The sequence below is a fragment of the Stegostoma tigrinum genome, chromosome 24 (genome assembly GCF_030684315.1).
Source record: "Stegostoma tigrinum isolate sSteTig4 chromosome 24, sSteTig4.hap1, whole genome shotgun sequence".
Classification (NCBI taxonomy): domain Eukaryota; kingdom Metazoa; phylum Chordata; class Chondrichthyes; order Orectolobiformes; family Stegostomatidae; genus Stegostoma; species Stegostoma tigrinum.
In genome coordinates this window covers 28,845,552-28,867,297 of record NC_081377.1, presented here as the reverse complement: position 1 = coordinate 28,867,297, position 21,746 = coordinate 28,845,552, and the positions used below count along the sequence as shown (strand labels likewise).

At 43.2% G+C, this 21,746-nt stretch overlaps 1 protein-coding gene across 2 annotated transcripts in view; it reads left to right on the top strand.

Annotated features, from left to right (window-relative positions):
- The window catches only part of tcea3 (transcription elongation factor A (SII), 3), a 31,520-nt gene extending 9,915 nt beyond the window's left edge, over nt 1–21,605 (top strand). Inside the window, exons 5-13 of one of the 2 annotated variants that reach the window (XM_059654322.1) lie at nt 240–326; nt 4,634–4,711; nt 9,882–9,962; nt 12,715–12,866; nt 14,110–14,171; nt 15,194–15,343; nt 16,210–16,356; nt 16,771–16,842; nt 19,151–21,605. In XM_059654322.1, coding sequence (XP_059510305.1) covers nt 240–326; nt 4,634–4,711; nt 9,882–9,962; nt 12,715–12,866; nt 14,110–14,171; nt 15,194–15,343; nt 16,210–16,356; nt 16,771–16,842; nt 19,151–19,159 — 838 coding nt within the window. In that variant the 3' untranslated portion in view covers nt 19,160–21,605. The remainder of the gene's footprint in view (nt 1–239; nt 327–4,633; nt 4,712–9,881; nt 9,963–12,714; nt 12,867–14,109; nt 14,172–15,193; nt 15,344–16,209; nt 16,357–16,770; nt 16,843–19,150) is intronic. The other variant, XM_059654323.1, reaches the window with a different exon arrangement.
- Nucleotides 21,606–21,746: the final 141 nt, after the last annotated feature.

The window sequence follows — 21,746 nt, the reverse complement described above, 5'->3', positions numbered from 1 at the left end:
CACACTGCCAAAGGAAATAGTCACAGTCTATCAATGAAAACCTTCAAGACCCACCTTTAGATTAATTCTATTTCAGAGTTTTCAGGACAGCCATCTCAAGCGGGTTCGTGCCTGCTTTAGCTAGCACTACATCAAAGATGCTGGGAGAATATGAATATTAGTCTTTGATACCAGTGCAGGAGAAAAGGAATGCAACATTTCACACCAATAGGTTTGATTAATTCTAATTTGATTTCTAGGAAAGATTTATTCAGCTCGAAGTCCTCACTGATAACTTCTCCCATGTCCAGGAAGAACTCGACAGATGGACAACAGGACCATCACAGGTGAAATAATGTTTGTTAACCATTTACAGCCCTGCAGGTGAGCTATCCCATTCAGGTACAATTGGAATCCTAGGCCTACTGGTGAGATAGTTAATCTCATTCACTGCCTTTTTGTTTAATGTATCAAACACACAGGAACAGATGGTTCCAATGGTCCCGGGCTGAGCGACAGCTTGCATTTGAAAACAAAGGTTATTTCCTGTGATGTGAGCACTGGTCATAAAGCCAGTACATTGTTACCCATCCTTACTTGCCCCTGAATGAAGTTGTTTGCTAGTCAGAAGCTGCTACTTAGAACAATGAACAAAGAAAATTACAGCACAGAAACAGGCCCTTTGACCCTCCAAGCCTGCGCCAATCCAGATCCTCTATCTAAACCTGTCACCTATTTTCCAAGGATCTGTATCCCTCTCCTCCCTGCCCATTCATGTATCTGTCTAGATACATCTTAAATGACGCTATCGTGCTTGCCTCTACCACCTCCGCTGGCAACGTGTTCCAGGTATCCACCACCCACTGCATAAAGAACTTTCCATGCATATCTCCCTTAAACTTTTCTCCTCTCACCTTGAAATCGTGACCCTGAGTAATTGAGTCCCCCACTCTGGGGAAAAAGCTTCTTGCTATCCACCCTGTCTATACCTCTCCTGATTTTGTAGACCTCAATCGGGTCTCTCCTCAACCTCTGTCTTTCAAAAGTAAATAAACCTAATCTACTCAAACTCTCTTCACAGCTAGCGCCCTCCATACCAGTTAACATCCTGGTGAACCTCTTATGCACCCTCTCCAAAGCATCTACATCCTTTTGGTAATCTGGCGACCAGAATTGTAGGCAGTGTTCCAAATGTGGTCAAACCAAAGTCCTATACAACTGTAACAAGACCTGCCAAATCTTGTACTCAGTGCTCCGTCAGATGAATGAAAGCATGCTGTATGCCTTCTTGACCACTCCATCGACCGGTGTTGCCACCTTCAGGGTACAATTGACCTGAACACCCAGATCTCTCTGTCATTTAACTCTGGTGCCTGGCTGAGGAAGATTTTTTTTTCATAATTGACACAAACTAGTAAGTTGCACTAGAACTGTACAATCAATGTCAGGTATGCATGAAGAAGACACTTTGGCTTCTTTTAGCTTGCTTCTCCAAACACAAATCTTTCCAGCACCTTCCAACAGTATCAGCTATTCCCAAAATGCACGTGGAGCAGTTGGATAGACTGCACAGTTTTCACATTCTAAAGAAAGTCTTTCATTTTGAATATGTTCTAGGCCGCTATGTGCGTGCTCATACCATTAGGAGGCAGTGTGACAAAATGTCATGCTTAATTCCCGAACATAAGGAGTGACTTTTTTTTTGAAGAATGAAGGGTTCTAGGTGGACAATGCAGTTTACAATGTTTGAAAGTTGTTTGCTGCTAAACTATGAGAGTGGAAGTCATCCGTTTCCTGCTAATTAACATGGATTTTCAGAGCATTACTGGAGAAATGAAATTAGTTATACTGCTCAGAGATAATGGGAACTGCAGATGCTGGAGATTCCAAGATAATAAAATGTGAGGCTGGATGAACACAGCAGGCCAAGCAGCATCTCAGGAGCACAAAAGCTGACGTTTCGGGCCTAGACCCTTCATCAGAGAGGGGGATGGGGGGAGGGAACTGGAATAAATAGGGAGAGAGGGGGAGGCGGACCGAAGATGGAGAGTAAAGAAGATTGGTGGAGAGAGTGTAGGTGGGGAGGTAGGGAGGCGATAGGTCAGTCCAGGGAAGACGGACAGGTCAAGGAGGTGGGATGAGGTTAGTAGGTAGCGGGGGGTGCGGCTTGGGGTGGGAGGAAGGGATGGGTGAGAGGAAGAACCGGTTAGGGAGACAGAGACAGGTTGGACTGGTTTTGGGATGCAGTGGGTGGGGGGGAAGAGCTGGGCTGGTTGTGTGGTGCAGTGGGGGGAGGGGATGAACTGGGCTGGTTTAGGGATGCAGTAGGGGAAGGGGAGATTTTGAAACTGGTGAAGTCCACATTGATACCATATGGCTGCAGGGTTCCCAGGCGGAATATGAGTTGCTGTTCCTGCAACCTTCGGGTGGCATCATTGTGGCAGTGCAGGAGGCCCATGATGGACATGTCATCAAGAGAGTGGGAGGGGGAGTGGAAATGGTTTGCGACTGGGAGGTGCAGTTGTTTGTTGCGAACTGAGCGGAGGTGTTCTGCAAAGCGGTCCCCAAGCCTCCGCTTGGTTTTCCCAATGTAGAGGAAGCCGCACCGGGTACAGTGGATGCAGTATACCACATTGGCAGATGTGCAGGTGAACCTCTGCTTGATGTGGAATGTCATCTTGGGGCCTGGGATGGGGGTGAGGGAGGAGGTGTGGGGACAAGTGTAGCATTTCCTGCGGTTGCAGGGGAAGGTGCCGGGTGTGGTGGGGTTGGAGGGCAGTGTGGAGCGAACAAGGGAGTCACGGAGAGAGTGGTCTCTCCGGAAAGCAGACAGGGGAGGGGATGGAAAAATGTCTTGGGTGGTGGGGTCGGATTGTAAATGGCGGAAGTGTCGGAGGATAATGCGTTGTATCCGGAGGTTGGTAGGGTGGTGTGTGAGAACGAGGGGGATCCTCTTGGGGCGGTTGTGGCGGGGGCGGGGTGTGAGGGATGTGTCGCGGGAAATGCGGGAGACGCGGTCAAGGGCGTTCTCGATCACCGTGGGGGGAAAGTTGCGGTCCTTAAAGAACTTGGACATCTGGGATGTGCGGGAGTGGAATGTCTTATCGTGGGAGCAGATGCGGCGGAGGCGGAGGAATTGGGAATAGGGGATGGAATTTTTGCAGGAGGGTGGGTGGGAGGAGGTGTATTCTAGGTAGCTGTGGGAGTCGGTGGGCTTGAAATGGACATCAGCTACAAGCTGGTTGCCTGAGATGGAGACTGAGAGGTCCAGGAAGGTGAGGGATGTGCTGGAGATGGCCCAGGTGAACTGAAGGTTGGGGTGGAAGGTGTTGGTGAAGTGGATGAACTGTTCGAGCTCCTCTGGGGAGCAAGAGGCGGCGCCGATACAGTCATCAATGTAACGGAGGAAGAGGTGGGGTTTGGGGCCTGTGTAGGTGCGGAAGAGGGACTGTTCTACGTAACCTACAAAGAGGCAGGCATAGCTGGGGCCCATGCGGGTGCCCATGGCCACCCCCTTAGTCTGTATGAAGTGGGAGGAGTCAAAAGAGAAGTTGTTGAGTGTGAGGACGAGTTCAGCTAGGCGGATGAGAGTGTCGGTGGAGGGGGACTGGTCGGGCCTGCGGGACAGGAAGAAGCGAAGGGCCTTGAGGCCATCTCCATGCGGAATGCAGGTGTACAGGGACTGGACGTCCATGGTGAATATGAGGTGTTGGGGGCCAGGGAATTGGAAGTCCTGGAGGAGGTGGAGGGCGTGGGTGGTGTCACGGACGTAGGTGGGGAGTTCCTGGACCAAAGGGGAGAAAATGGAGTCCAGATAGGTGGAGATGAGTTCGGTGGGGCAGGAGCAGGCTGAGACGATGGGTCGACCAGGGCAGGCAGGTTTGTGGATTTTGGGAAGGAGATAGAAACGGGCCGTGCGGGGTTGGGGAACAATGAGGTTGGAGGCTGTGGGTGGGAGGTCCCCTGAGGTGATGAGGTCGTGAATGGTGTTGGAGATGATGGTTTGGTGCTCGGGTGTGGGGTCATGATCGAGGAGGCGGTAGGAGGTGGTGTCGGAGAGTTGGCGTCTGGCCTCGGCGATGTAGAGGTCAGTGCGCCATACTACCACTGCGCCACCCTTGTCTGTGGGTTTGATGGTGAGGTTGGGGTTGGAGCGGAGGGCTGCCCGTTCTGCGGGGGAGAGGTTGGAGTGGGTGAGAGGGGTGGAGAGGTTGAGGCGGTTAATGTCTCGACGGCAGTTGGAGATGAAGAGGTCGAGGGAGGGTAGGAGGCCTGGGGGTGGTGTCCAGGAGGAGGACTTGTGTTGGAAGCGGGTGAAGGGGTCAGTGGAAGGAGGGTTGGGTTCCCGGTTGAAGAAGTAGGCATGCAGGCGAAGACGGCGGAAAAACTGCTCTATGTCCGACCGTGACTGGTATTCGTTGATGTGTGGTTGTAGGGGGACAAAGGTGAGCCCCTTGCTAAGGACTGACCGTTCGTCCTCAGTCAGTGGGAGGTCTGGGGGGATGGTGAAGATGCGGCAGGGCTCAGTGTGGCTGTTATACTACAGTGTTATACTGCTGTTCTGTAAACTATTAACGATGCACAAATGATTGTGTAAATGCTGCTTTATTTGTTTTCCTTGAGGGATTTTGAAATGGCTCTTGCTATTTTGCAGGGGTGATTTCTTGAGCTCTGTGTCACCAATGACTCTTTCACCTATGTCCAGGAAAAACTCCACAGATTCTGAGGAAAGGTAGTGTAATGCCTGTTTTGCTATAAAAGGAAGTTTTATTTTTTAAAAAAAGATCTTTAGAAGAAGTATCTGGTAAATTTCTATTTTCTTTGTGAAAGAGGAGCAGAAAGATGCATATTTTTGCCAAGATGCCCTGCAAATTGAATAGCATTCATCAGGGTGGCAATGATTTATTCTTCTATAATTCAGGGAAAGCAAAATTGTTAAAGGCTTTTCGTTGCATGATGAGGGTATGCTTTTAAACTATTGAAGACTGCTATGTCTTCAAAATGCATACACTGAAGTTATAGGCAATTAAAAAGTTTTATACTCAACCATATTGCTGAGCTGTGGTCTTTTCCATGATGTATTCTTCTTTCAGGTGATATTGACAGTATGTTTCTTGACTTTATTCAAGGATTGTGGCAATTCAACACAGATTTGTTGCTGACACATCTCATGGTAACTAGCTGTGCTTCTCCCAGCAGTTCTGTCTGTATATATAAATAGAAAACCACATGGTTAACATCTGTGGGGAAAAAGATTTATTCATTAGTGTAATGACTTGTTTCCAAGATTTGGTGCAGTGCGCATCCAAGTAGCCCTGCCCAATCTATTATGATAGCACTAACTTGTGTTGGGGTAGGGTTCTACAAACAATTGCAGCCCCTCTGAATATTCTGGGTCCAAGAACCTGGACAGGTTTGAGGGAGACATTTCTGCCTGACCTTGTCATCATTTGAACTGTCAGTGGCACTTTGAACTCTTGATTCCTAGCCAAATGCCTCTGAGAAACAAAATGGAGATGGCTATTTATATAGCACCTTATAAGATAACTCAGACACCTCAAAGCCACCTCATTCAACTTGGATTCATACAGAAACTTTACTTGTTGTAACCTATTCCAAAGCCCTTTCTTAAAACTGTAAATGGTGAGAAGGAAGTGATAGCTTTTTAAAAAAAAGCATTTATTTGTGGGATGTGGGTGTCACTGACTGGGCCAGCATTTATTGCCCATTGTTGGTGGACCTTGGAAAAATAGTGGTGAGCTGCCGCCTTGAGTCACTGCTGTCCATTTAGTGTGGATACACCCATAATACAATTAGGGAGTTCATAGAATCATACAGTACGTAAGAGACCTTTCAGGCTATTGCATCTGTATTGCCAAGATACTCTACTACCTACACTAGTCTCATTTTCCCGCACTTAAACCACAACTTTCAGTTCCAGGATTTTGATCCATTGAAGTAATGACAATATATTTCCAAGTCAGGATGGTGATTGGTTTAGACAGGAAACATGCAGCTGGTACCTGCCCTGTATATCTATTGCCCTTAACCTTACAGATGGGTAGTGGTCATGGGCTTGGAAGGTGCCGTATGCACAATAAAAAGGGACTCCCAGGTCCCCGTAGTTTAGGCCTGACATTTCACGTTAAAATATTGTATTAGACTCAAATGGATTCCCTTTGGAAGCACCTTCCAAATATCCGACCCCTACCACCTCAGATGACAAGGACAGTAAATGCATGGGAACACCGTTACTTTTATGTTCTCCTCCAACCCACAGGCCACCCTGATTTGGAACTATTTTGCTGTTCCTTCACTGCCAATGAGTCAAATTTATGAAACTCGCTTCTTAACACTGCGTGAGCTCCTATACATTGCAGTCAAAAAGACAGCTCACTATCACCTTTTCAAGGGCAATTATGGATGAACAACAAACAGGGGTTCAGCTGTGATGCCCTTATCCCATTAAAGAATAAGGTCTCCCAACAAGGAGATCACTGGCGTAGATCACTGAAGCCTGTTCTGCTTTTGTAATTAGATCTGGTCAATCAAACCATTATAATAACTAGTTTTGCAATTTTGGCAGTGGTTGATTCAAAGGCGCTAGACGATGAGTATAAAACGGAAAAGATAAATCCCACGTGATGGTTAAAGTCATAGAATCCCCTACAGTATGGAAACAGGCCCTTCAACCCAACAAGTCCATACCGACCCACAGAGTGTCCCACCATGACCCATACCCCTTTAACCCACCTAATCTGCACATCCCTGACACTATGGGCAGTTTAGCATGGCCAATCCACCCTAGTCTGCACATCTTTGGACTATGGGAGGAAACCAGAGCACCCGGAGGAAGCCCACACAGACACAGGGAGAATGTACAAACTCCACACAGACAGTTGCCCAAGGGTGGAATCTGACCCAGGTCCCTGGTTCTGTGAGGCAGCAGTGCTAACCACTGAGCCCCCGTGCTGCACACCTGTGATAATTATTCGGATAAAATTAGCACTTTGCCAAGTTTAAAGGTTTCCTTTGTCACTCTTCAAGTTCATTGAGTTCACTGTAGCTTTAAAGAACACTGATGTCCTTCTTCACAGGTCATGCGAATCTTTTGCCGGTGAACGTAAGGCAAGGAGGGTTACATGGTTACAAGTGGTGAACGTCATACAATGATAACATCTTCTGCCTGAGCGTGAAAGGCTAACGCTGAAAATGATCAATTCACCATTTATTTCAATCACAGGAGAGATTCATGCAGCACATCCCCACCAATCAGCTTGAAGTTGTCAAGGAACATTTAACAGATAAAAAGGCTGAAAGATAACTGATTCTATCTCCTTATCGGTCTAGAAATACGGAGCAAGATCAGTATAGTCTAGCCTTCACTTGCCTTTAATGAACTTCACCCTCTCTTGAAGAAGTTGACCCTTCCTGACGCTGTTATTTTATGGCACTTCATGCGAGAGACTGCTGTTTGTGACTTGAGGAGGCAATGTCAGACATTTAAATGGTTATGGAAAGCATTGACTGAGATCAAGCCTTCCAGATCTGTTTTTCATTTCTTGTTTGCACCACAGTATGCAACTAGGTCAATGAATTATAATCAAGAGTGGGATCACTGACTGATCCTTGTCCCCCTTCCCCTTTGGTGGGTGTTGCTTCCCTGGAGCATAATGACCTATCCCAGTCTGGATCAGTGACTACACAACAGAGTTACCTGGCTAGAGGGGCAGTACTATCAGACATAATATTATTCCAGTCACTCTAAGGGTCAAGAACCCATTCATTTTCTTGATATCAGTTGAGAAATCAGAAGTTTAGACATTCCCTGATGTACTGTGTTCCGTAATGGCCTCTTCTTGCTTGGCAGGGAGCCTAGAATCAACAAAGCTTACCAGTACCACTTTGTACTGAGAGCAGTTAGTCTCAAGGTAGAGCCACAAGGTCACAAACCAACTCCAATATTGCTTTACACAGACTTTAACAGTACTGCACCAGAACGTACGACTGTACAAAGAACAAAATACATTTCAGTACCGGTCCTTGATTGTTCCATATTACCGCTTACTGCCAGTTTTGAACATGCGAACAACAGGCATACCTTGAATATTTATAGACATTTGTAGGATATTGCAAGAAATGTTGTTTATTTAAATATGCCCAAGTGAATGGTAAGTATTGTATCTTGGTAAATACATAATTTAAATTGCCAACCATCTCTAAATCTCAAAGAGAAATATGTATTTGTTTTAATCCCTTCTTGGGACCATGAATATTTACAGCAAAGAAAGATGCATTTTGTCGATGTTGTCTCCATTCCAAAGCAAACCAGCCAACTGCAGTCCTTCAGTGGAGTGAGGCAGATTGTCCTCATTCTGTTTGGAGCAGAGAAGGTTAAGGATCGATTTTATACACAGGGTTCAGAGCACAAAGAATTTTGAAAAAGTGACTGTCTCCATTGGCAGGTTTATTAACTAGAGGGCTCTGATATGAAGTGGAGGAGTCAGCGACAAGATGAGTTTTGTTTAATTTAGTGAGTTCTTATGATCTGGGAAGTATTGCTTATGAAGGGACTCCAGGCAGATTCAATGATAACTGATGGTTATGTGCCTTCCTCCCACTCTAGCTGAGAAGCTGTCTGTGTCCATATGCAGCAAGGCCTATGCAACATGCAGGCTTGGACCAAACAAGTGTCAACCAATGATCACGTTCACTGAAGTGGCACTGCCATCACTGAACCCCCTCTACCATCTGCACCTTGCAGGTTACCACTGCCCAGATACTGAACATCACAACATTGGAAATGGGAACAATAACAGGCCATTCAGCTGTTTATGCCTGCTCTCCCATTCTGTATGATCCTGGATGACCAGCCAACTTATCATCCTGTTTCCAATTTCTCCTCGTGCCTTTTGATCCTTTTAGCCCTAAGAACTGAACCAACTTTATAAAAACTCTGGTTAAAAGTGCAGCTAATAACCTAGAAATGTTACAGCATGTAACTCCCCTCCTGACTATCCAAAGTTTGGCCACTATGTGTAAAGGGAGTGTGATGGAATACCATCAACTTGCTGGCTGTGTACTTCTCTGATAACACTCAAGAAGCACAAAACAGCTCACTTGTTCAGTATCTCATCCACCACTTTAAACATTCACAACCGCCAGCATGGATGCGTAGTGGCTACAGCGTGTACCATCGAGAAGAGGCACAATAACAATGCACTGAAGCTCCTCTGATGTTCGAAACCTCCAGCACCTGGAAGGGGAAGGAAAGCCAATGAATTGAAACACTTTCAGTTGCTATTTTCTCTTTGAGCTACTTACCATTCTGACTTGGAATAATATCACTGTGGCTTCATTGTTATGATCTCAAAATCCTGGGACTCATTCCTTAACAGCATTGATGGTAGTAGCTTCATAACATGGACAGCAATGGTTCAAGGCAATGGCCACCCATTGCCAGCTTCTGCAGAGCAATTGGGGATGGTGAATAAATGCTGATCTAGCTGCAATGTCCATATCTCATTGATGCACTAAACAAATCTCTGTACGCAGTATCTTCCTCTGAATGAAATACATCCTCAGTTTTTCTTGCAATGATACAATGGTTATTGCCTCAAACACTTCCTCTGGACAACAACACTCCAAACGAAGAAATATCTCGCAAGTCTGCTCACTCTTGCTGACGGTTGTTAATCGAGAACTCCTAATCAATGAGACCCTATCAGTGACAAAATTGTTTCCTCCTCCTTGTCCAATATTTACGATATTAAAAAAAATCATGTTTTCACTGGCTCCTACTTTGGTGGAAGTTTCCTCTAGTAATATGTCATCTGTGATTTCTTGTGATGAACACTAGCCTAATATTAATCAGTCAGTAAACCCTTCATTCTCTGTTGTAGGAAGGATTCGTACAACAGCAAATCGTCAACAGCAGCCTCACCAGCTCGAAGAACTTCCGTGGATAATTTGAAAGAAGAAAGGTTAGCTATCTGTGCTATGATTTCTTTAAAATTCAAAATCCAGCTGCGGTTAGACTAGAGGATAGCAGGAAGGAAATAAAACATAAAGCAAATCTGAATGTAACAGTTCAATGATTTAAAAACTTCGATTTGGACAGCCTCAAAAAGGAATGACCAAGAAAAGAAAAGATTTTAATTCCTGGGAGAGAATGATTTGAGAGTAAGAGACTGTGTAATGGATCTTAATTAAGTTATGATCAGACTTGATGATTTCAGTCATTTCTCCATGTAACAATACAAAGGTATAATCTTGCTATCCATTTCCCCCCAGTTGTGGGCCCTTTGCTAATTCCCGGTTGCTGCCTTGTGTTCCCGTTCTGGACCAGGCTGAAACTCACCTTCGTTCATTTCTGATCTTTCAATGCTGACTCACTGCATTATGTCTCCAAGAAACTTGGGATAGAACTTTTGTATTTTCCCGGGATTGGGCATCTGGATGAGTGGGAGTGGATGGAAGGCGGGGTGTGTAAAACGGGGTCCTATGGAGTGAGGCAATGTCGCGCCCACATCTACCTTTTATCAGCAGTGAGAAAGGCATCAGACAATCTCCTTACCCTGAGTTAAGGCCCTTAAGTCGTAGCTGGGAAACCTTTTGCAAGCTAGGGATGGGAGTCCATCCTGTTGAGGACGTTGTGCCTCAAGTTGGCTGCCATGATACTCCTGCCTCCTCCATCTCCCCACCCATTTCCAATTCAATCCCCTACTAAAAGTGGCACTCACAGTGAGACTCTCCTTGTACAAACTCAGCTTCAAGATTTGGCTGCATGACTCCTCAGCAAAGGGACTGCATGCTCTTCTGGAATTGGGCACCGCTCCCAGTGGTGCTACTGTGATTAATCCGCCTCTGGCATTTGATGAGCCAGCAGACTTCTGAGTTGGGATTGCCTCCCAGACAGGGGGAGCAGACTTCTTGCTCTGAGCTAATTAATAGCCCAATGGCTATAGAATTTGTTTGGAATAACCCATCCAAGTGGCTGGGCCCATGCTTTTAAATCAGGGCTATTCAGCCCAAAGGCCCTGTACATTCATTTTGATCATGATCATTCTGTAGGTAAGTTTCATTTGACCCTGGGCCCCTTCAACCTTAGTCTATTGTTAAACAAGATTTCCGTCAATTTCAGTTTTGAAATCTTCATTTGACCCCAGATCAACGGCCTTTTGGGGAAGAAAGTTTCCAGATCCTCATTACTGTTTGTATGAGGATGTGCTTCTTGACATGCCATAAGTACATGTGTAAAAGTCACATTTTTTAGACTGTTTTATAAGGTTAAATTTATGGAGTTATCTGTTGTATGCACACTAGTTTTGAGGGGCTGAAATTCATGCTACTGTCCAAAATACCATATCATGAGCAGAAGTCTTTCTTCTGCCAATTTATGATTACAAATTGGTGAAATTGTAATATCCTGTAGTTCAGCAGGCAGTCTAAGTTCTCTGCAGAAGTACTGAGTCATGACTTCTCATGAGCAGTGTGCACTGTCCAGCACTTGCCTTAAAATTTGAAATTCCATCCTTCTTGGATTCATTTTGTGCGTGGATTTGGATGGCTTCATTACTAACACATTTTCCATTTTTGATGATTTTCAAGCACCCACTCAACAACTTTTTTACTCCAGTTGTGGCCAGTTCTAACTCTGTTCGCACACTTACTTGTTTTGGAATTTTCTGAATTGGTTTGATGGCTTTCTACGAAACACACAAATTTCTTGCTGCTACACAATTATTTGTCTTCTCTGCAACTTCAGTAACTTTCATGTTAAATGCTGCTGCACAATATTTGTGTTTTCTGGAGAGCATTTTTACATAAGATGAAGGAATTTCAAAACCTCAACTAGGTACATGACCATATTCCATGAACGCTACAGGGGAACTGAGCTCAGCTGAGCTGCAAACAAAGGGAGGTTGTCACCTGTGATCTGATGTGTCTTAAACTCTTACACCAAATTGTTGTGAATCGTACATCAAAACACATAGTAGCATGGAAAAATTCCTCAATGTAACATTTATGTACAGGATAATACCTTGACTCACAAATGTTGATCCGTTATCTGTGAAGAACTAGGGTTGACTTTTACACAAAATATTTGGAAAACTGCAGATATTTTGGCCAAAAATAGGGTGTCAATCTTTACATGAGATCAACTTTTACTCGAGGATGTACAATAATTCCTGAACAGCTTGGCCGTAACTTTATGTTTTTTGTGTAATATAGGTGTTACTGGGTAGGATTTATTATGCATCCTTAATGACTCTTAAAGCTTTATGACCTCGTTGTCCTAGACTTGCTCAATAAAATTGTTTAAATCTTTTTAACAAAAAATCTTTTAATCATCTTAAACAGTGATGATAATGCCAGTAAATGTTAAGGAACAATGTTGGATTCTCTCCTGTTAGAGATGGTCATCACTTGGTACTTGTGTGGCGTCCCTTGCCACTTGTCAGCTCAAACCTGGATATTGCCCAGGTCTTAATGCATTTGGCCATGGACTGCTTCATTTTCTGAGTTGTTTCAAAATGGTAGGTTAAATCAAATTGATGGAGAGTGCAGGTGGACTTTCTGATTTACCAAGCAGCTTGCTCTTTTGGGCCTCCCCCCAGGTACCCTGTTATCACCAAAATAAAGACATATTGTGATTCTTTGGGATTTACTGTAATCTGCTTCATCTTTCAGAGGTTTTGCTGTTTTGATTTTTTTTTCTACCTATTTTAACAGTGGAGGTAGCAGCAAAGCAAAGATGGAATCACCTTCCACACCTACCAGCCCTACCTTCTGCACACCAACTATCCTCCCTCCTTTCTTGTCAACTGGAGAGTCCATCCGTGACAAATGTGTAGAGATGCTAATTGCAGCTTTGAAGACTGATGGTGAGATGCTTTTTCCATGTGTTAAATTGTGTGCTTTTTTGAAAACATGTGCTGGTCAGTGCCAGCAGTGTATAGAGTGGGTAATGACTGTAAAAGGCTCATGGACATCTTGACCAAGTTTGTGTTGAACAGGAGAACAAAGCAGAACAAGTCACTTCGAAATTTCTTGAACATGGTTAATTTAAAATTATACATTTTCTTCATTTATTGACATTCAAGGGGTTTCTTAATTAAAGAATAAAAGAAGGAATTTATTTCAGACATCTTATGACGCTTTTGGGGCAGGAAGGACTTGAACCCAGACCTTTTGACCCAGAGGTGGGACACTACGACTGAACCACCAGATCCCCTTAACTTTTAAACAGCTTCCATTCCCAGAAGACTTCTTAAAATGATTTTACAGACAGTTTAAAGTGTTGCACAGGTAGCCTCATATTATCAGCAGCATGAGAATGCTTAGATAATCCAGATAATGATGTTAATTGAAGGATAAATTTTGATTAGGATACCAAGGCAGAACCTGCACCTAAATGGTGCTTTTACATGAGAAGTTTCATAAGGCTATGACTAAGTGTCTGATCTGAACAATACCTTCTCCAGCAGTGCAGCCCTCCTTCTGCACTGCTCAGGCAGTACCAGTCTAGGTTTTGCACTCAAGCCTCTAGTGTGAGACTTGACTCTTGCTCAGAGGTGCTAGCAAAATAATTCACAGCTGCCTTCTAACGGGATGTTAAAAGGTTTTTTTTTCTCATTTAATACTTCAGTCAGTTGGGTCAACCTTGGTGGTAACTTGTTTGGAACCTGGGTGTGTTGAAATGGAGCGATAATTGAAAAGAGTTGGATGAGATTATCAATACTGCTGGTGGAGTAGACCGGCAATGGCAATAGCACTGTTAGGTTGAGGTAATATCTTATGAGGTTAGACTCCTTGCCTTGCATATGTTAACTCTCAATCAAATTAGCATAACACATCCTGTTGTCGTGTGCTCTCACCCCACTCTGTAGTTAAATATTATCTACAGCTCAATTGACTCAACACCATCTGTAATATGTGCAGTATATGCTAGATTTTGAGAATGAATTGTGGGGGAGCTTCCAAAATCCCTGCCATACTTAACAGGGTGGGAATTCCTGGATGTGCATCTTGCCCATAGGTGCTCCCTGTGAGTTTCATTCCAAGCTATGCATTATATGTGTTTTTCTACTCCAAATAATTAGAATAATTTACTGGTTCTTTCCACAGATGATTACAAAGACTATGGTGTGAACTGTGACAAGATGGGTGCTGAAATTGAAGATTATATCCTTTTGAATTAACCAGTATGGAAAATAAGGTGTGAAAGTGTCAGGAAATCAGAAAAAGCAGAGAGTGAAAGGAAAAAAAAATGTACACAGTTCCTTTCATAACTTCACAACATCTCAAAGCCCTTTATTGACAGTGAAGCGTATTTGGAGCATTGTCTCAGTTGTCATGTAGAACATTCTGTGCACAGCAATTCCAGAATGGTACCCTTTTATGCTTGCCTGAGAGGGTTAAATATAACATTTCAAATGTGGTCCAACCCCGACAATTACGCTGCTGCCTCAGTACAGCACTAGGATTATTAGTCTGGATATTTTTGCTTAAGTCCTAGAGAGTTTGGAGTTGAATCCATAACTATCTGACTAAGAGGTGAGGCTGTACAGCCCTGAGTTGGGGAACGTAATAGTGTTGTGGTAACATAGGTGGATTTGTTATCACGAGGCACAACTCATATACTGAGGACATGGATTGAAATTCTGCCACTGCAGCTAGTGAAATTTTAATTGAACCAATAAAATCTGATTAATAAAGGTGATTCCAGCAACTGCAACCATGACAATTGTCTTTCAAAATGCATCTAGTTCGCAAATATCCTTGTAGGAGAAGAAATCTGCCATCCTTATCTGGTCTGACCTACATGTGACTCTGTGCCCTGGGCATTGTGGTTGCCTCTTAACTGTTCTCTGTAATCAGTTCAAGTAGGAATGGGCAACAAATGTTGTTCACAAAAACGAAACCCAGATCCCATGAAGAAATTAGTCAACCATTCAGTGTAGCTTGCCAGAAGTGTTTCCTTTAAAGGAGCAGCCCAATTTAATCTCGTTCCTCTGCCCTCCCACCAATACTATGTAGATCTCTCCCTCTGAAGAACTTAAGTTCCCTTTTGAATGTTGCTGTTAAATTTCCTTCCACCAGCCTTTCGAGCAGTGTGTCCCACTTCTAACGCTAGAAGTTTTTTGTTTATTTTCTCTTGTTCCCTCTGCTTTTTTCACCCTTATGTTTTTTCTGAACCATTTCACATATCTACCAGGAGTTCCAGAAAACAGACATGAAATACAAAAACCGTGTTCGAAGCAGAATAAGTAACCTGAAGGACCCAAAGAACCCTAACTTGAGAAGGAACGTGTTGGCTGGTGCGATCGACTTGCTCCACCTGGCAAGGATGACTGCAGAGGTGAGATGGCTTCAAGGTGCATGATAACACCTGCAAGGGAAGAGATGAAAAGAGAGACTAGTGTCTTACGGAACTGGCCCAGTTGCAGTGCCACCTCCAGCCAACTTGCACTCACTTTATATGCTCATTGACCAGGACCTGGACACTTGGGTAAGGCACTAAAGTGCTTCGGCTGCACATGGTACTGCTTCACAGTGGGAACACCAATATTCTAGAAGAGGGGAGGAGAGCTGACAAAGGGAAACTCATTAAGACTTGCTCAATGTTATTTTATTGTACAGTTTATCGTATGACTAACACACCCTAAGTAGGAGCAAATTACTGCAGAAGCTGGAATCTGAACTAAAAACAAAAATGCTGGAGATCACAGAGGGTCAAGCAGCATCCAAGAAGAGAAAGCAAGCAAACATCTCAAGTCTAGATGACTAGAGCTGATGAAGAGCCATATAGACTCAAACGTTAGCTTGCTTTCTCTCCATGGATGCCACCTGACTCACTGTAACCCCCAGCATGTTTTGTTTTCAGTTTACCACGCTGTAAAATGGTTCTACTTGTATGAACAAATTTTTGATCAAATAAGGAGTGCACTTTATTATGGCTTTCTTAGAGGAAGACAACACTTTGTATTTTTCTATGAAAATTGAATGTTTTGTGATGTCTTTAGAGTTGAATCTGACCTTTTGTTGACTTTGACTCAAGATTAAGGTCTTAGGTTTCAATTTAATTGGGCTGTTGTTTACAGGAAGCAGCTGAGGTGAAGACCCAAGCTAATTTGTCTTTTTCTAACATGGGTTATTCATGGAATTTTGACATTCCATTAACTAAGCTGTCATTCGTGAGACTATCATTCTCTCTTGTCTTGACAGGAGATGGCCAGTGATGAGTTGAAGGAGCTTCGCAATGTGATAACCAGAGAAGCTATCAGGGAACATCAAATGGCAAAGACGGGTGGAACTCATTCTACTCTTTTTCAATGTGGAAAATGCAAGAAGAAAAATTGTACCTATAATCAGGTAGATGGATATTGTTGCAAGAAGGCTAGTACAAAAAATCTGAACATTCTACATGTATGAAACATCTTATTCAGATTTCCTCATGCAACACTACAAGTAACCCTTGATAATATGTTACTACCTCTTACTGATTAATGTTTCATAGACTGAAGAGGCTACATGTTAAGGGTCTAGACCCGAAACATCAGCTTTCCTGCTCCTATGATACTGCTTGGTCTGCTGTGTTCGTCCAGCTCTACACCTTGTTATCTCTAGGCTACATGTTATATTTTGATCCATAGAACGCTAATTTAGAGTCAGTTGTGGAGATCGACACACTAATCCATGCTTCTGAACCCCTGATCATTAAGTTGAACCCGTTTGTTGTCATACACAGACCAAAGCTAAACGGTTTTTTAAAAATTAACTCCACAGGTTCAGACCCGCAGTGCCGATGAACCGATGACCACCTTCGTCCTGTGCAATGAATGCGGAAACCGCTGGAAGGTTTGTCTCATTACTTTGTCATTTTTTTACATTTTGTTTTATTCCTTCCTTCTCTCTTTGACAACCTGCAACCTCTATTCTCCCCTCTTCCATAGACGTAGATAAAGTGGACTTTGGTCCTATTTTCCAGTTGTGTTGGGTGAGCTAACAGAGTGGGTTTGGGTTTACTACTGAACTCTTACAGGTCTGATTCTTAAAATCCACAGACATGCACTTTCCAGCAGAAGTCACTGGATAAGAATTTTGGGCAATAGCTTCCCACTCTACCTGGTGGTTGCTGGACACTCCCTCCTCTCTCTTCTTTCTATTATTTTAGTTTGCTTCTCTAGAACGCTGCCTTAAACTGTGTTATAATCTCAGGAATGCTGACAACATTATGTTACCCCAATTGACTGACCATTTTAGTGTGAATGGGCAAATACTTCCATCATGTACATTCCACAGGACAGAACTAAATCTGTTTTCGTCCAGTATCACTTCTAGTGCAGGCTTCCTAGTAAATAGACCTCTCTCACTACTTTTACCTCCATTCCCTGGCATAGGGCACTGATGCCAGTTATAGAGATATACAGCATGCAAACAGACCCTCAGTCCAACACATCCATGCTGACCAGATGTCCTGTATAAATCTGGTCCCATTTGCCAGCATTTGGCCCATATAGCTCTAAATCCTTCATATTCGTATATCCATCCAGATACTTCTAAATGTTATAATCATTCTAGCCTCCACCAATTCTTCTGGCAGCTCATTCCATACATGCATCACTCTCTGCAAGAAAATATTGCCCCTTAGGTAATCAAGAGACAGAGCTCAATAAAAAGAAACATATAATCAAAAAGAACCCACTCTACTCACTATTGTAGATTTACAAAAAAAAAACAGCCACTTAGCTGCTCCCCAGCTATGATCTCCCTACAGAGGTTTCTCCAAGGTCAGCTGTGAATTTTGCTGTTTGTTTATTTTTCTTAGAAGAACTCCAATGTCCAGATGTACTTGAAACCAAATAGTGGAAACAGTAGCTGTGAAGGTTCACTACTGGGTCAGACAACAGTGTAGGTTTATGTGTGGATTTCTCTCTCACCTTGTGGTGACTGCCTTTGTCTCCCTTTCTCCTTTTTTAAAGTGCCATTGTTATGATTTTTTTCCCCCAACGTTCCAAAACAATGCATATAAAACAGTAATTACACCTTCTAGAATTTGAGGAAATCAGCTCTAAAACTGAAAGTACCTCAAAAAAGGAGCACTTTATGTACAGCCGCAAATTTTTCCTGTCCTCCATCTTGGATTACCCACTTGGGAAAAACAAACCTTACCATCACCTCCTGTCTTTTGCCTTCAGGCCAATCTTGAATCCATATGGCTAGATCTCCATGGATTCCATGTGATCTAAACTTCCCAACAGGTTACTGTGTGGAAACTTGTTGAATGCCTTCCTGAAGCCCATTATAGACAATGTCCACTGCTCTGCCTTCATCAATTGTCTTTGTTGCTTCTTCAAAAAGTCCAATGAAGTTATTGAGACACAATTTCCTACACACACAGCCATATGGACTGTCCCTAATCAGTCCTTACCACCTTTCCAAATACATGTAAATCCTGTCCCTCAGAAACTCCTCCAATGACTTGCCCACCACTCATGTCAGGCTTGCCAGTCTATAGTTCCTTGGCTTTTATTACCACCTTTCTTAAATAGTGGCACCACATTAGCCACCCCCCACTCCTCTGGCACCTTATCCATGGCTATCGATAATACAAAAATCTCAGCAAGGGACCCAGCAATCACTTCCCTAACTTCCCACAAACTCCAGGGATACACCTGATCAGATCCTATGTATTTATCCACCTTGAAGCATTTTAAGATATCCAGCATCTCCTCCTCTGTAATTGGACACTTTTCAAGATATGACCATTTATTTCCCCAACTTCCCTAGCTTCCATATCCTTCTCTACAGTAAATACTGATGGGGAAACTTTTTTTAGTATCTCCCCCATCTTCTGTCTTTCCAGGTGCTAATTTACTACCTTCCCAGCTGGGGTCAGTAAACACTGGCCATCAAATGTTACAGACTGGGGACATCTGGACTATTCCCAATAATGTGTAGAGATAATAGACTGGAACATGTCCCTTGGCCTTTACTACAGACTGATAATGTTAATTAAAACACTTCAGCTTGGCTTTGCTTTGGTAGGTTGATGTCATAGACTTGATATGTCATTGTGTCATTCCATTAGCAAAGAACCAGTGTTGTTTAATGGGAGTGCATTAATAATAATCTCAAGTTTTTTTTACTTCTCCTCTTGTTTCAGTTCTGCTGATGAACAGGATTCAAATATTTTCACTACATTTTGAATTACTCTCTTCTGTGAGCAGAGGAAAAAGGTGTAATTCAGTAAGGACGGAGACTCACGCTGTGCTTCTTTATCCTTTACATCAGACGATAAAAGAGTAATTTGATCCTCAACATTAACGGTCAAGAACTGAATGACTTCTGTAGCTTTTGCATGTTGTATTTTTTCTGCTCTGTAAATTGCATCGAAAGGAAACTCCAATTTCTGTATTTGGGTGATCACTGTGAATTTATTCAAATCATTTGCAAACCAAATTTTGTGGCATTCTTCAAATTTCTAAACACAGGTTTTAAGATTTATTCTGTTGTCGCAGGAATATTGTGGTGTCCTAAGGGTTAATTTTGCTGTGGGAACCAGGATTTAATTGACAGGCCATTTCTCACTTAATTTTGTTTTTAAAGATTGTGAAATCAAAATCTATTTTTTGCATTGAGCTGAAGTGGTTTGTTTTTGATTAAGAACAGTTTGGAACCAACTCTCCTGAGAATAATGAGCAATAAGAAATTAATTCCACACTTGCAGGAGAGTACCATCTCAATCTGAAACAAAACAGAAGTTGGTGCATAAGTTCAGCAGGTCTGGCAGCATCTGTGAAGAGAAATCAGAGTTAACGTTTTGGGTCGAGTGACCCTTCTTCAGAACAGACCGGAAACGTTAACTCTGATTTCTCTTCACAGATGCTGCCACATCTGAGTTTTTCTGGCAACTTGTGTCTTTGTTTCTGATTTACAGCATCAGCAGTTCTTTCAGTTTTTGCATCAACCTGAAACACTGCTACTGTGCCTTTAAAAGGCTCTTTTTAAGGCTGTTCTTTGATTTGCCTATTGATTTGTTTTGCTCTTATTCAGAAATGTGCTACCCCTCACCTTGTCTTCAAATATACCACCACCATCCCTTTCCAAATGGTTCCTTCCTCTCCAAAAGGTGCTGGCCTTTTCCAGAGAACCGCTTCTTGAGCTATGGTTACTCGTTATTATCTCACTGAAGCAGCCACTCTCGGGGTGGCATACCCACAGGGCTGTTTGGGTTTCACAGCCTGATTCTTGCCTGATGACTGCATGTACAGACAGTTGGAGCCAATGAAAACCTGTGACTATGTAGCCAGGCTGTGAATTGCTATGAGCTGTAGCCAACTCTGGTTAGAGATATGAACTGTCTGTCCACTGCGCTCCAAACCCTCGCTGTTGGGAATCTCAACTTTTCTGATCCCACTGGGTTCTGTTGTCCACAGCCAAATACTGTGCAAAGTATTCTCTTGGTTACTGAATTGGATGATTCTTCACTGTCAGGCAAATATTCTTTCCCCTCCCATTCCCTAATATTTTTATAACTAGGAACAAAAATGTTAATGAAGAATGTTTAAAACGTACAGTGTCATCGCTATGATGTTTTTTCCTTACATTGCTTGCAACGTTTTTCTGGGTCGTGATCTTTAATGCTCAAGGCCTCCAGGATTATCTTCCAAGATGGTCAACCCTGCTCCTCATATCTAAAAGAATATCCATGGGTGGTAATTAATGCTCCCATCTGTAGCACGTTTGGTGCAGAGGTATTTAATCAGGCAGGAGATTGGTTGGGAGGAGCCTTACACCTACTACCTTCACTTTGAGTAAGCCTGTGGTAGGAATGCCTGGGGACAGCCTGCCTCCCCAGCCACCAGTCAAGGTCCTTAAGTGGGTAATTGATACAATTGTAATGATACTGCTGGTATTAGCCAAATAAAGGTTGCTTCCAGGCTCCCAAGGTGGGATCCTTCATTCAAAGCTACTCTATTGCTGATCAGGTGGCACCGCTGAGAGCCTGTCCTCTCCCTTTTCTCCTCCCAGCAGTCTCCACCCCAACCACTCCCCTGTGATCAGTGGTGTCACAAGGTCCCAGGTGGGTGTCATACTGGCAGTAGCCATTACCCTCTGGGTGGCACTGTGAATCGATAGATCTGTCAGTCCCTGATTGGCTGGCAACTCTCGGTGGGCCCTAGGGTTCTTGGTCCCAGGAGAAGGCCAATTGTTGTTTATGTACCTGAGTCTCACATGATGTAATGGCCTTCCTGATAAAGAGACAATGTGGGTTGCTTGCTGGCATTGTTTGGTCAAGTTGTCTATCTCCATTTCCCCCCCATTAAATATTGACATATGAACCTGTGTTTTAGCTTGTATGAAGTATGTCCTGTTGATATTTGAATTGAAATGTTGTGCTTTGCATTTTTTTTAAGGTGCTCTTTAAGGCTGGCTTGCTGCTGTGTTGAAAATGGAATTTTCAGATACTTCTTAAGTTGTTACTTTTTTTCCCCTGCTTCAGACCAGTTTCTGACATTAGAATGCAATGAACTCGAGTAGCTAGTATTTGCAGTCGACTTTCTTTAGAAACATCAGTGTCAATGAACAATTAAATTAAACCTTTTCCATTTTAAAAAGTAGTACTTCTAGTTTCTTTTATATCCAGAGTTAAATTCCAAGGGTATGGGTCTGAGGGCCCAGTCATCCAAAATTGGATTCACAGGATTGTAGAAACTTCATGGCATAGATATAGGTCCTTTAGTACAGTTGGAATTTTT